General features: G+C 36.7%; 1 protein-coding gene across 1 annotated transcript; it reads left to right on the top strand.

Annotated features, from left to right (window-relative positions):
- The first annotated feature begins 204 nt into the window (after nt 1-204).
- Nucleotides 205-3452, top strand: LOC129896645 (glucan endo-1,3-beta-glucosidase 8-like). The gene is made up of 3 exons (XM_055972578.1): nt 205-548; nt 656-1389; nt 3074-3452. Exons 1-3 carry the CDS (start codon nt 205-207, stop codon nt 3406-3408), a joined length of 1413 nt encoding a protein of 470 aa, XP_055828553.1. The 3' UTR covers nt 3409-3452.
- Nucleotides 3453-16575: the final 13123 nt, after the last annotated feature.

Raw genomic sequence — 16575 nt, 5'->3', positions numbered from 1 at the left:
GTAGGTATAGTTAGAAGGAGAAGATCCCTTGTTTCATTGCATGCCTAAAATCTTTGTAAAAGCAAACCTTGATCCTTCTCTCTTTTACGGTTTAAATTCATAATTACGCTCATAGGCGGGCTTATCCATAAGGCGAGCTGCATTACAGACGCCTAGACATTGCACGAAACATTTAAAACATTTTTAGTCTTACGAAAATCCAAAATGTACAAAAAGATAAGTTCGTTATGGATAAGCTTATTGATGTCATCGATATTCTTTTCTGGTGAAATTCACGTAGGAGGCTACTTGGGCATAAATTGGGGAAGGATGGCAACACAAAAGTTTGTTCCATCAATGGTTGTAGATTTACTCTTACAAAATGGAATTCCAGAGTTGAGAATTTTTCAACCAAGCTTGCACGTTCTTGATGCTTTTGCCAACACCAATATCGGTCTCACCATCACCTTACAAGAGAATTTTTTAAAAAATGTTTTGGAGCAAAAACATATGGACAACTATATTCACGAACGTGTAAAGGTTTATGCCGACAAAGGAGTTAAATTCAGGTACATGTGATGAATTGAATATTCAAATCAAGTAGATTGGAATTTTCATTTAATCCCCATTATTATTACTGTTTGATTTGAACTCCGACTTAATTATTGATTTATAGGTATGTGTACGTGGGGAATGAACCCTTTACCAAATCATTATATATGAAAAAACAATTTAACGGTACTATCCGTTTCCTGAATATGACCAGAGATGCCCTTGATAGTTTCAACCTCCAAGATATCAAAGCAACAACTCCCCATTTCACGGACGTCTTAACAAATGTGACCAAGCCATCAGAAGGTGATTTTCGAGAAGACATAAAGGGGAAAATGTTGGAATTTCTGGATTGTATTAACAGAACTGGTGCCCCTTTCGTTGTCCATATGTTCCCAATCTATACTGTTTATAGATACGGATTTGATATGGACTTTGCTTTCTTCGATAATAAATCGAAGTTCAAAATTATAGATGGCAATAACACATATACTAATCTCTTCGCTTTCATATACGATACACTTGTTTGTGCTCTAGCAAAGGCAGGTTATGGTGATATGGAGATTGTTGTCGGACAAATTGGTTGGCCTACAGATGGATATGTTAGTGCAAGTGAAGAAAATGCTGAAAGATTTCATCGCAGTCTTCTTCAATATATGGCTAGGAAGGATGGAACTCCACTCCGCCCAAATAGAGATATAGATATGTATCTCCTTGGCTTAACAGATGAGAATATGGTTCTTACAGATTATGGCCCTTATCAACGACATTGGGGTATCTATAAACACGATGGTATACCCAAGTACAAAATTGATTTCACACTGCAAGACCGCGATGTCAAGCCTTCTGTTGCCAAAGGTACTTACTACTCATGTTGAATTGAGTGATCGATCATCCAGCATGGACAACTTCCTCTGCTTTATTTTTTTTATAATGAGAATATGTCTTAATCAAACAACAACATAAAGAGATGAATAATAAGAGAAAAACCTAAGAACCTAAACTATGTTGTTTTCGAGAATAAAATTTTCAAATTTTAAAAAAAGTGCTAAGAACCGTAATTGATCTTAGTATTCAAAATTAGCGGATTAAAACTAATTATAATACTAATAGAATCAATTCAAGAACTTATATCAAAAGTGATTTAGAACCCTATTTCGGAGAAATTAGAGACAACAATTAGTATAAGACTAATCAACTTCTTTAATTTAATAATAAGAACCAAAGATATGAAGTTAAAAAATTAATCTTACCTCTTAAAGAATCGTTCTTATAATGTTGTAAGATAAATCAATAGTGACCATAAATAAAGGTATAAAGAAGAGAAGCCTCTCAAATAATATTAATCATGTTTTTTTTATTAATATAAAAAAATTGACCCATATATATAGGGAAAACCTACCCCAAATAGAATAGGATTCACATCCTACTTTTATGTGAATAATAAGTAGGAAACTTTAAACTAGGAACTTATAAACTATGAAAATTTTAAAATAGAAAACTTTAAATTAAGGAAAAAGTTAATTGGATGAGTACTTTTTAATAAATAATTACTGATTTTAGCAATACTTTTTTTATTACCATCTATAGCAATACATAGAACTACTATGTTAAATCGACTATGTATTAAAAGTGAATTATGCATGCAATATTAATGTATTATAAGTGTTTTAAAATATATTATGTTTGTTTGGTAAGAAATTGACACAATTTATTATAAGTGTGTGATAAATGTACTAACCATTAATAAAACATGTACTACATGTATTTTATAAATTATTCTCAATAATATATATTAAAACTGTATTATAAATGTATTATAAGTATCTAACGAAACAAAAATGTTATTACTATAAATGGTAAATATTTTCTTAATACAACATATCTATGTATGTTTTCCAACTTTAAAATAGAAAACTTTTAAACCAGAAAACTTTTATGCTCCTATTGGATTCCAAGTGATTCCTTCTCTTGGCCTTCTTCTGGCCCAATCTTTTAGCACTTAGTCCACTTCTTGTTATAATTCTTTGGCCAATTTTGGACTTTTCTTCCAAGATAAACATCTTCTTCATTTTTCATTGTATCCATCAACTTTAATGGAGGTATGTCATCGTACTATATACAAATATTGTAAATTTTGGAATTTGACTATTTTGTTGGTAATTCCTCAAAGTGTAGCTTATACGATATGATGTCTCCAGAGCATGGTTGGCTAAGTTAGTTTCCTTGTCTGAGTCTGATCTTGACATGTAACCATATCTAGCTAACCAATATAATGTGATTTCCAGTTTCTCTAAATCATGTTAATTTGTGGTCCTATGTATGTTGTGTGTTTCTGCATACATAACTTTATGTATCACATCATATGCAAATAGATTTGCTTTATGTGTTGCACTTAAGTGTTGGCATTCTTCATATGTATATAGTGCAATATCATAGAATATGTACATTTATCCTAATTATGTGTATTCATTCAAATTCTCTTTCATTTAAACCACATCATGACTTGTTACCTATATATATATATATATATCATGTAAAGGTACTGTGCGAATGCCGAATAGATGGTGTGTGTTTGATGGTAAAACGGATCACAACGAGACACTAGTGTTGCAAGATTACGACTATGCATGTGCCAAATCAGACTGCAGTGCGTTTGGCACTGGTGCAACATGTGATCACCTCAGTTTCACAGAGAAGGTCTCTTATGCATATAATATGTTTTATCAAATGAGTAATCAAGATCTGCGGAAATGCAACTTATTAGGAGCAACGATTACCACAGTTAATCCTTCAACTCCTGACTGTGATTTCCCAATTGAGATCTTAACTGCAGAGGTGGTGGATGGTGGATCTGCAGTAACCAAGAAATACTAGAATAAATACTCGTCTACCTTGATATATATACACACACAAATTGCTTGTTTTCCTTCTTAATTTGCTTTCATGCATGACCTACCTATTATTAAATCATCAATATGATGTATGTACTCCATGATTTTGAGAATGTTCTGTGAATTTTTGATAGATCTATAGATTTTCTAACCCATAAATTACAAAATTAGTGGTAAATCATGTTAGTCTCATTATTGCATAAAAAGGTGGGAGGACCAAATAAGAAGAATCCTTGGTGTTTCAAATGGTTTATCCTTTTATTTAGTATGAAGTGTCAAAAAAACATCTAAACTATCCTCTTTTTTTTGAGTTTCACACCTAAACTATTAAGAGGATGAGAATCACACCTAAACTATTACTCATAAGTTTGAGAAACACACTTCAATTAATATGCGATTATGTGTATATTACACTCCTTTTTAAAAAAAAAATTATCACATGAAAAATAATTCTACTATGGCAAAAAGTTACAAATTAAAATGAAGAACAAATCAAATTAGCCAATAAAAGAAGAAAATGGAGAAGGATGTTCATAAATATAAAAGAAGTAGAAGAAGAAGAAGAAAACGAAGAAGACAAAGCAGCAGGAGGAGGAGAAGTCTGGGAAAAAATTGCAATAGAGCTGGAGAACTGAAGAGAAATGATAGAGAAATGATGAAGAAGAAGGGGAGAGTTTGGGATTTTAAAAATCCATTGAAAATATAAAAATAATAAAGAAGCCTATCAAAAAAATAAAATAAAAAACACATAGACGAAAATTCAAGGTTACGCGCCTAAGTATGTATAAACACATTTGGTCCAGTCAGCATTGAAGTGTATTTCTCAAACTAACGAGTGATAGTTTAGGTGTGTGTCATACGCTCCAAATATTCTAGGTATGAAAGCCCTCCAAAAAAGAAAATAGTTTAGGTGTGTTTTTGATACTTCAGTCTTTTATTTATTTTGCGTCTGTAGTTGGCCAATGCCAATTTTGTCCTATCTATATATCTACTAGTTGCTCGTTACATGCGTTTCATGTGTATGTCGAATCATGTAGTATAAATTATATAAAATAAAATATTAGCAATTAATACACATGAAAGTGTGAGTTATAAATCTCGATGAATGATTATTGTTGGATCGTCGTATAGTTATGAGTAAAGCTACTTGAAGGAAATAAACAATGGCATATCTCACATTCTTATAAATACCACATAAAGTTAGTAAAAACTATACATCGATTATAAAAATAAGTTAAAAGAGTAATAATATAAGTAAAAAAGAAGACAAGAAATGTAGAGAGCCAAGAGAGGAGTTTTTTTTATTCTTCTAAGTATGTTCATGTGTAATCTACTTTGTACAATCTTGTACTTATAGGAGTTGATTACAATAGAGTTAGAGTCCTAGGCTAGTTACAAGAGTCCTATTTTTTGTCACGATCCAAGCTAGGCCCTAAACGTAACATGACGATTATGATCCCGAGAGATCCCAACCAAGTCTCTGGGTATATCATACATGAGCATACATAATGTAAGTAACACAACATCAAGAGATAATCATGAATGCAGAATATAAGTCTTAACATGGAAATCTCGATATAGGAGAAGTCAAAATAAATCTCCAAATAAATGGGGACAAAAAAGGCATAACAATCTAACATTCCTCTACTAGTCTAGACGGGACATAGGGCAAGCCCTATATCACCCAAATGTAGTGAAGTGAAAATCATAAAGGAACATAATGAAAATCATAAATATAGTGTCCTCGAAGCTAACGACTCATATAGAAACTCAAAAAATCTAGCCATGAGTGGGATGCATAGAATGATCGTCGAACCTGTCATTATAATACAATGTAGGTAAAAGTATGCGTTAGTACATGAAATATACTAAGTATGAGAGAAACATGCATGAATAGTAATAATCATACATAATCAATATCAACATATGATGCATGACCAGATATCTTGAAAGCAAGAAATAAAGGTTGAAATCACTTTAAAGCATTTAACAAGGTCAAGCATCATAAAACATGTTTAAAGGATGTGTATGAAGAATATATACATATGTGGGATATTAATTTTAATCGACATTTAAGACCATGTGAGCTATAACATAGAATCCAATGTAACTCTCACACCGAGAAGAGAGAGGCTACTTACCAATGTAGACTCTGTATAAACATAAACATGAGCTATATGTATATCATCTAGTTAGGCCATAAAGGAACCTAGGGGACACGCAGTTTGGAACTAAGGTTGTTACTAGGGACACCCTTACCAAGTTCCCACCACAAAATTCTTTCACAATTCATCGTTACTTGCTTGAAAATACACTTGAATTATAATTCATAACTTTCATGAACCATACATAATACTTCATCAAATTCATGATCATAAATCTATAGTTTATAATTAAAATTCAAAGCATAATGCATGGCTCCTTGTAAAACTCATTGAAAACATGTAATTTAGATTGAATTTTGCATGAATAGATTATTTAAATTGAGTAAAAGCATAATTAAATTGAACCTATAAAAATTCATCAATTAGGGTTTAGGAGAATTTCATAAAAAAAATTATTGAGAAACTCTTGGGACTCCATGGATGGAAGAAGATCCATGGATGAATTCCCACATACCTTGACTAAGATCAAACTTGAAATCTTAAGAAGGAGACTTGAACCTTGGAGCTCTAACCTTGGCTTGAGGAAGAAACCAAATTCCTGGGAGCAAAACTTTAGCGAGAGAATTTTTGTATGAATTGATTGAGAAGGAATAAAGAGGATTTGGAGGGTTTGGGTAGTTGTAGGCTGAGGTAAAATACCCAAAGAGACAAATCTTAGGTGATTAATGAATGAGTAATGTCCAAAATGACCTTGGGAATTACCATGGAAGACCCCTTCATGGATGCCCTTGACCGGCTGTTAGGAGCACCACGGACCGTACAAGGGTCCGTGCTAGGCGAGAGAACTGGGATAAAAAGGGGGGATGACTTGTACGGAGGCCATCACAGGCCATGGTGGTCACCAAAAGTTGCCTAGGGGCTCGTGGAGGGCACTCCTAGAAATGTCCTTGAAGCCTCCCTTCATAGGTGATCTCCACGAGTCGTGGTTCTCTAAACTGTCTGTGAAGGACTTGTGCAGATCATCCCTATAATTGTTTCTCTCAAATTTTCTTATAACACATTCATTCCAGTTTTCCAACTTCTGGGATCTTACAATATCTCCCGCTTGAGAAAATTCATCCTCTAATGGGACTCATACTAGCAAGAATATGGTAGGAAAGATACTATCAACACATTGTGAATGAAATGACATATCTAGAAATGCATAAATCAAGGAGTAATCAATTCAAGCTAAAACATGACTTAAAATCAACTTCATGAAACACATGAGAGACATGGAAAATCTTTAACATAGGAATTTCTAAGAGTGAATCACGAGGAAACTACTATAATGACCCTGAATGTCATTTTTGATAAAATTATCACTTTACCCCTTCCGTTAGTTTTCTCGAGTCACTTTTATTTGGATTTGAAAGTTAGTTTTTTGGAATCTTATAAAAAGTTGAGATTTTGCTTGAGAAATGAATTTTAAAGGTTTAAGTTGTCAAAATTTGAGTTCTGGTGTAATTTGATTTTCGAGTCTTGAAATAAAATTTTATCAATTTCATCACCTCTAGAATGTGTAAATTAGGCTAGGAGAGTTTTCGGAATAAGATTTAGAGTTAATATGTGTAATTTAGGTCCAAAGTTGGAAATTGAGTTAAAATTTTATTCAAGTTTGACTTTGGTCAATATTTGAGGTTTGGGTGCTCGGATTGGATTTATGATGGTTCCAATTATTTCAGGAGGTGATTCTAACGCTAGAAATGACTTCGTTATAATTTTTAGAGCTCTCGAGTGTATTTTCGGTATTTCAAGTGCCGAAATTAGTTTAGTTGTGACTTATCGGGTTTTGGGATGAGGAAGCCTCAAATTTGAATTTCGATGATTTCAGTGAGTCTAGAATGTCAAATTCAGTAGGGTTGCATGTATGGTTTGTGTGCATAGGATTCTGAACGAATCCCGTGAGTCTATAATGTGACTTTGAGACTTGCCAAAATCTGTTATCTGGTGTCTGATGAGTCCTTCTCCGCATTCGCGATACCCTCTCCGCGTTCGCAGGGTGTGACATTTTTCTTCTCCGCATTCACGAAGAGTACCAAGTCCCTTCTCCGTGTTCATAGAAGGTGGTCCACGTTTACGGAGGTATGTCTCCGCTTTGTCCGCATTCGCGGAGTAAGTTATCCACATTTGTGTATAACAAATTCCACCTGAAAAGTGTCTTTTCCAAAAAATAAAATGGGATTAGGTCAAATTCCTCCATTTTTTATATTCTAAACTCGGTGGAGGCAAATTTCAAGGGAATTTTTTATGGGAAACTATTGGATAATATATTTCTAACACTTTCCCTTGATTTTCATTGAATAATTTTGTATTTTGACTTCAAATTGTGGATTTCAAATTGGAGAAATTGGGGTTTTTCAAGAACGATGTGAATTTGGTTTTCTAATGATTTTCAATTAATGTTTACTCAATTTTTGATACATATTTCACCATTAGATTCCTGGTTACTTGGGAACATTTTCATCTAAAAATAATCAGATTTTGAGTTAAGTTTAACATGAAATTTTAAACCATTTTACTCTTTTCACCCAAATTTCTTAATTTTATTGTCGATAGATTCGATATGTGATTGTCAGTCTATATTTGATTAGACTGTGGTAATTTTGAGTATCGTCGGAGAGGAAAAGTGGAGATTTCAAAATGTTCGTGACTTTTTGGCCTAGTCAAGTTGAATTCTAACCTTTGTTAAGTATTTTGAACCTTGTGTTTTCTATGTGAGGTGATTAGGGTTTGTTGGGTTATTAGACTAAATTGAATTATATGAGTTGAAGGGTGATAGTTGATTTGAATAGGGATTAATCGTCAAAGTGTTGTGGATTTCAAGATCATGATCTATTCTGTGATTATGGTTAATAATTATCTTGCTTTACTCTTTATTTGTGCATATATTGCATTTGTGATGGTTGAGAAATGATATGAGTAAGGTACTGGATATTGGGTCTGAGGTTTCTATCAGTTGAGGTGATTTTCCAAGGTTTCATCCGATCGATATTATGGCCGAGGTTTCTTTCGGCGGATGTTATGGCCGAGGTTTGTTCCGAAAGATATTGGCGGAGGTCATTTCCTGTGGATACATGGTCTATGTGAGGCCTCCATTGGTTCCGGCCTGAGGTGATCAACGGATGTGTATCATAGAAAAGACATGTACCACGATAATTGACATTGCATTTGCATTCATTTATTCTCGTGATTGATTATGACCTGAGATTATATGTATTTGCCTGAGTATAGTGGAGAGAATGTATTGGTGCTTCTATTGAGGATTGTCTAGTATTTTTAGTGCCATTGTGATATGAACTATATAGATTAGGTTGTCTAAGTGTAGGTGTGTAGTTATAGGATTGTGGTTGGGATGTTAGGAGTACCCATGTTCCGCATTGCTTTACTTAAGGTTTAGTTTCCATTTTGCTGAGGACCATGTTATTGGTGCTCACCCCTTGCTTCTACATTTGTGTAGGATCTGAGCTCAACACCTCCTGCTCATAGTACTCTTTGACCGGTCCGAGCTTCTGGACGCTTGAGAGGTAGTTGCTTATCCTTTTCGGCAGACTCTCAATGTTCATTACTTGATGTTTTGTTCTACTTGAGAACTGAGACATATATACTTGTATCTCTTTCATTTCTGTTAAAATAGTGGCAGGTACATGTGACACCAAGTCTTGGGTAGTTTAGAATTTACTCTCCGCTTATCTTTATTTATATTATGTTAGCCTTTCCACTTTTGCTTTAATTTTCAATTACGTGGAATTGTTTACTCATAGGATGACTCGTCTTGGTGGGTTAGGCGAGTGCCATCATACCCAATTTGGGATCGTGCTGACTATGTACCTCAAGATGACATGGAGGAGAATAGATGACAATAATGTGACATCATATGGGCTTTGTCCTCTCTAGTAACACCCTCTACTATATGGTTCCTCCAAAGGACCTTTACGGATGCAACTTCCTTATTTCTTAACCTCCAAACTTGTAAGTCTAGACTTTCAGCTGGAACCTCTTCATAGGATAAACTTTTCTTCATAGCAATGATGTTCAAAGGCACAATAGTGCTAGGATCACTAATAGACTTCTTCAACAATGAAGCATGAAACATCGGATGCACCGATGCTACTCCAAAGGCAAATCCAACTCATACACAACCTTACCAAAATGCCTCAAAATATGATTTGAGCCTACATATCGGAGACTAAGCTTCCCCTTCTTGACAAAATGCACTACACCATACATGGGTGATATTTTCAAGTAAACTCAATCGTCGACATCAAATTTGAGCTCCCTTTTCCTCAAATTTGAATAGGACTCTTATCAGCTTTGGGCAGTCCTCAACCTTTCTCTAATGAGTCTAACCTTCTCTACAGCCTCACTAAAAAACTCAGGTCCTATCAAAGCAACTTCAATAACTTCAAACTATCCAATAAGAGACCTGCAACTCCAACAATACAAGGCCTCAAATTGAGCAATATGGATACTTGAGTGATAAGTTTTATTATATGCAAGCTCAATCATTGGAAAGTGATCATCCCAACTACCTTTGAAATCAATTATACAAGCCTACAACATATCCTCCATGGTATGAATAATACGCTTGTCTTTACCATTAGTCTGAGGGTGAAAAGTCGTACTAAGCTTAACTTAAGTACCAAGAGCAATTTGGAAAGATCTCCAAAGCTAAGATGTGAATTGAGTACCTTTGTCCGAAAATGATAGATAACGGAACACTATGATGCTTAACCAAATCTCAAATGTAAAGTATAGCATAATCCTCGGCTGAATAGCAAGTCTTAACGAGAAGAAAATGCACTACCATAGTCATTCGATCAACCATATCCCAAATCAAATCATTTGCCTACGAGTACAAGATAAAAAGGTCTATATTCAACTCTTCTATGACGACGAGATTTCTCTGCTCATGATGGCGCCTACTACGACCCACCAGTAGGCAAGCCAAATAATATTCCAGAACTGTGAGTAATGGAATATCAGGATAGAAGTCTAGCAATATAATATAAAACAGTAATAAAATAATATGAGCATACATGAATGGGCAGAAGCAACTAAATATATATAAACCAAAAAGATCCCTCCTAAAACCTAAAAGTCACATGTATAGAGCTACTAGTAAAAATAGTACAAGTTCTAAAAGTGGACCACGGAAATAGAGTTGTCTCAAAAAGAAATACAGGCAAAATGTATATATAGAGGGAGACAGGTAAATCCAGGACGCAAGTGCTGACCCTCACCTCTGATCATGACTGCAGCTTGCTCGAATCAATGTTAGTAGCTAGTACTCGAACTTGCATCATGAAAATAGAGGCAAAGTTTAGTACGAGTACCAAAACAATAGGTACCTATTAAGAATCATAGGCCTACTAAGAAAGATAAGCAAAAGTAAATTGAAGTGCGAGTAAATGACCAGAACCAAATACAGGGCAGAAGTAAATGTAGGTATGTACACGAGCGTACTAAACAAACAAAAAGGCAGAGTCTACCTAAATCCGCCGATCTCCCATAAACTCAACGGGTACGCTCATGCATATGTATACAATTACAACCTAAACAGACTCCCATAAGCCTGGCAGGTGCAAGAAAAGCTGAAGTAAAATGAATGGAGCCAAAAGGATTCCAATAATACATAAATTCCCGGAATTGAACCGAACCATTCCCAAATTCTAATACCTTAACCCAAAGATGAGGGCAGATGAAGACTTGAAATGAAGACATATCAAGGAATCAGGAATTGAACCACGTGTAAGATAGACGACGGACTTTAACCAGGTAACTGTAGTTAATGAGTCGGCATGAGTAAGCTAGACCATAGACTTTGACCGGGTAACTGTAGCCAATGGTCGAACACAGGTAAGCTAGACATCGAACTTCAATTGGATATCTGTAGCTAAGTAGCCTGAACACAAGTAAGCTACTTCTAAAAGGTATTTGTAGCTAATAGATCTAACAGAATTAGAATCAGCAACCAACCGAGCGTCACTAAGAGTGCCTCCAAATTGACTGCCATCAATATATCATTCTGGCCCGAACTATATACAACCAGAATCATCGCGAAGTCTCCTAAAATCCAAAACCAAGCGATACCGGGGAGGTAAGGTCACAAGTTGAGTTACTACCTAGCTAAATCTCATACTATCAGACTCAAGTATGCTATATCAGTCTATAGGGAGCTAACCATCTAAAATGACATCAGAGAAGTTCTAAGGCCCAACGGCATAAAAATCGCACAATTCTAAGGCAATCACTAGTCTAAGCCTAGACTAAGGCCAACTAGGCCTAAATGCTCGGCCTTAACCTGCTGACCACTCAAACAACATAATACATAATCCATATTATCTCTCCTTATGGCACTCCACCAGTAGTGTTGTCTCAAGTCACGATACATCTTAATGGTGCTTGGATGGATAGAATATCTGGAGTCATGGGCCTCGCTAAGGATTATTTAAATCAAACACCTAACTCTCGAAATACAAAGACAACCACCAAACCAAAAAGGCCCATTTGAATCAAAGGTAGCCAGACTGGCGTCAACTCCCAAAACCTAATCTCGCAGTGCAACTAACTGCTCATCCTCAAACTAACAACTGTGAATCCGGTCCAATAGAGTTGAATGAGCTCCCACATAAGCTAACACACATTGGGAATCAGAGATGTCAAGTCGACTTATCCAATTAGCTAAGGACCGGATGTCCAAAGGTAATGGTCGCTCCACAGTAGAAAGGAATTCTAGAAAACCCATACATACTTCCTTCCCACTCAAGGCGTCCACTACTATATTCGCCTTCTCCGGATGGTAGAGAATAAAGAAGTCATAGTCCTTCTGGAGGTCAATCTAGGGGCGCTACCGTAAATTAAGATCCTTCTAGCTCATAATGTACTAAAGGCTCCTGTGATCAGTGTATTTCTCGCATTGAACTCCATACAGGTAGTGCCTCCTTATCTTAAGTTCAAAAACTACCACCGCCAACTCCAAGTCATGAGTGAGGTAATTTCGCTCATGCAGCTTAAGCTGGCTCGAAGCATATGCAATAACTTGGCCCTGCTGTATCAGTACACAAACTAAATCAATGCCGAATGTATCACAATAAATGGTGAATCCCTCTCCTTCAACTGGAAGAGTCAATATAGGAGTGGTGGTAAGCAACTTTTTGAGCCTTAGAAAGCTCCTCTCATACTTCTCGAACCACACAAATGGGACATCCGAGCGAGTCAACCGAGTTAGAGGTGCCGTTATAGTAGAAAACCCCTCAATAAAGCACCTGTAATACCATGCCAATTTGACGAAGCTACGAATCTCAATCATAGATATGGGTCTGGCCCAATCACGAATAGCCTCAATCTTCATTGGATCCACCATAATACTATACTTGGACACCATATGCCCTAAGATTGGCACAGACCCAAACCAAAAATCGCATTTCGAGAACTTAGCATAAAGACGCTGATCTCTCAAAGTCTAACGCACTACTTTTAAATGCTTCTCATGCTCATCCCAGCTCCGTAAGTATAACAGAATATCATCGATGAATACTATGACAAATAAGTCCTAGTATGGCCTAAATTCCCGACTCATCATATCCATAAACCCGACAAGGGAATTAGTCAACCTAAAAGACATCATTGGGAACTCATAGTGGCCGTAACAAGTCCTAAATGCAGTCATAGGGACATCCTCTACCCTAATCCTCAATTGGTGGTAGCCGGATCTCAAATCAATCTTAGAAAGAACCATGATGCCTTGAAGCTTGTTGAATAGCTCATCAATCCTAGGCATGGGGTAATGGTTCTTCATTGTCACCTAGTTCAACTGCCTATAATCGATGCACATCTGCATAGCACCGTCATTTTTCTTCACAAACAGGACTGGGGCACTCCAACGTGATACACTAGGCCAAATAAATCCCTTATCAAAGAGAACCTGAAGGTAAACACTGAGATCCTTGAGCTCTGCGGAGGCCATATGGTACGGTGGGATAGAAATAGGATGAGTACCCGATACTTCATCAATGGCAAAGTCAATATCGCGGTAAGGAGGGAGGCTAGGCAGATCGGCAGGAAGCACATCTGTAAACTCTCAAACTGTAGGTACTGAATCAATTGTAGGTCCCTCCCTACTCATCCTGTCAAACAAGCCAAGTATGCCAAACACCCGCTCGCTACTAGCCTCCGAGCCCGAAGAAAGGAACTCACCCCAACTGCCATGCGACTGCACAAGCCCTACCACACTACCAGTAGAATACTAGGCATGGCTAAGGTAACGATCTTGGCATAGCAATCCAAGATCACATGGTGAGGGGATAACTAGTCCATGCCTATAATCTAGTCAAAATCAACCATATCAAGAAAAATAAGATCAATCCTAGTGTCATGCCCCAAAATAGTCACCACACAAGATCTATAAATCTGATCCACTACTAAAAAATCATCTACCGGGGATATAATATGTAATGGTTCAAATAATGGCTCCAGACTCAAGCTTAGTCAAGTGGCATAATATATAGATATATAACAATATGTGGAGCTTGGATCAAATAAAGTGGATGCGGCCTAATGGCATAATAAAACCATACCTGTGATCACATCGTCCGAGGGCTCAACCTCTACTCTAGCTAGAGTTGCATAGAAGTAGACCTAGGCTCCTCTACCCTATGTATTGACTCTGCCTCTTGACCTACCTCCTCAAGGACCTCCATGCATACCCTGATGACCATCTTTGCAGTCTTAGCCCTTGCCTTCACCTCTAATTGGAGGTGATAGTGTTGGCACAGGTTTAGTTGCCTTCGGAGATGGTAAGGAAAGCCTACAGGAAGGGCACTCATGGGACTAATGATCTAGCTCCACGCACTCATATCACCCTTGTGAAGTTTGGCTGAAAGTTGGAGGTCATCTACCTCTATCGAAAGAACCCATCTGCGAACCACCTTGGCCCTAACTTAGACTGGTTGTAGATCCAAGCTAATTGTGTTGATCACCCTCTGAAGTCTGAAGAGATTCTTGGAAGGGGTGGATGGACTAACTTGGCTAAAATCTCTGGCGAGATCTATCATAGGAATCATTGGGTCTAAAGCGATTCTCACCCTAACCATCATATTATCTAGATATCTTGTTGCTTGCCCCTTGGGCCTCACAACGGAGCTGATCAAGTGTGAAGACATGGTCTACCACCACTAGAAATGAGCGTGCCACCGAGACTAAAAACTGTCTCAATTCATAGCTGGAGTCTAAATTATCTAACGAAGCACTAAACTCTCTTTTCCTCTATAGGTGAGATCCTGGTGGCATGTCTAGAAAGCTCATGGAATCGCGCTTTGTACTCCGATATCGTCATGGAGCCCTGCTCCAATCAGGAAAACTAATCTCAAAGCTAATCTCTAACACTCCTAGGAATAAATCGGGCCAAGAAGGCCTTAAAAAACTCAGCACATATCACCGGTGGAGACCTAGCTGGCTTAGTCTCCAAATATGTACGCCACCACTATCGGGAAGGACCGTCTAGCTGGTAAATAGTGAAGTCAGTTCCTCTTGACTTTACTATACACAAGGTCTGCAAGGGCTTTCGTCAAGTGAGTAAAAACTCATGGGCATTCTCACCCACAGCCCTAGAAAACCTCAATGGTGATAGTCTAAGAAATACCCCGAGCATCTTCTGCTCCTGAAGCAACCCTCCTAATAATTCAACTAAGAGCTGGGTGCAGTGACTGCTGAACAATGGGTGCCTCTGGTGCAGGCTGGTCCTATGATACTAGACCAAAATTCCCATACTAGGTCATTTTCATCTGAGCGAGGTTTCCAAGAATTTTCACAAAATTCAACTATAGGCCAAATTTCAAAGGCAAAAGTGCAAAATTGTCCTAAACTGGTACCAATTGCCTCGATACTGGTACTGAGCATGCTACTAGCCCAATTGGCCAATTTTAGAGCTGATGGAACTATCAAAATTCTATTTTGAGGATATTTTCAGAAGTTATGACCAAAGTTAACCTTTCAAGTTATAAAAGCTCCAAAATAGAGAAATAGGCCTAAAATAAAAAAGAATGACTAGACGATCAAACAGTCAGTGTCAACAAGTCATATATGACTTGGTATCGCTATAAAAACATTCTAAACAACAGAATGAATGCTTAAATTCAAAAACACCTGGAGGGTCATTACATCTTCCCACTTCCAAGTAAAATTCTTAATCTCTTTAGCTAAACCTCTTGGTTTTTGATGCTTCACCTCCAGTTATTGTCAATTAGAACATTTATCCATAAACTTTACAATATCCTTCTCCATGCCATTCCATTAATACACTTCTCTGAAATCTTAATACATCTTTATGGAATTTAGATAAATAAAAAACTACTATAAGCTTCAGACAAAATCATTTTCCTCAAGCCATAATCATCGAAAACATATGATTGTCCTTGATATCTAAGCAACCCATCTCCCCCTTAGAATCACAAAAAGTCAGATCATTACATTGTTTTGCATTCACATCCGCCACAAGAGACTATTTAGAATCATTTTGGACAACAATACCACTATCCTACAAATCAACCACGCATACACCCAATGAGCTAGTTTGTGTACATTACGAACTAACTCATTCATTTTATAGTCAATATGAGAAATATTGTTCATGGATATTCTACTAAGAGTATAGGCAACCGCATTCGCTTTACTTAGATGCTACAACAAACTCATATCATAATCCTTCAATAACTCAAGCTATATCCTTTTTCAAAGATTCAAGTGCTTTTTCTTAACACATATTTCAAACTCTTATTGTTGCTGAACATATCCACATGGACACCACAGAGATAGTGCCTTCAAATCATCAAAGCAAACACAACCGTCGTTAACTTTAAATCATGAATTGGATAATTTTTCTCATGCACTCTAAGCTTCCTAGAAGCATAGGCTATGACTATACCATTTTGCATGAAAAAACAACTACGTTCAACCTTTTAAGAATCACAATATACAACAAAACCTCATACTCTTTGGGTAATGTT

Source organism: Solanum dulcamara, chromosome 7 (genome assembly GCF_947179165.1).
Source record: "Solanum dulcamara chromosome 7, daSolDulc1.2, whole genome shotgun sequence".
Taxonomy (NCBI): domain Eukaryota; kingdom Viridiplantae; phylum Streptophyta; class Magnoliopsida; order Solanales; family Solanaceae; genus Solanum; species Solanum dulcamara.
The sequence above is the reverse complement of the archived record's forward strand: the minus strand, read 5'-3'. Positions and strand labels throughout refer to the sequence as shown.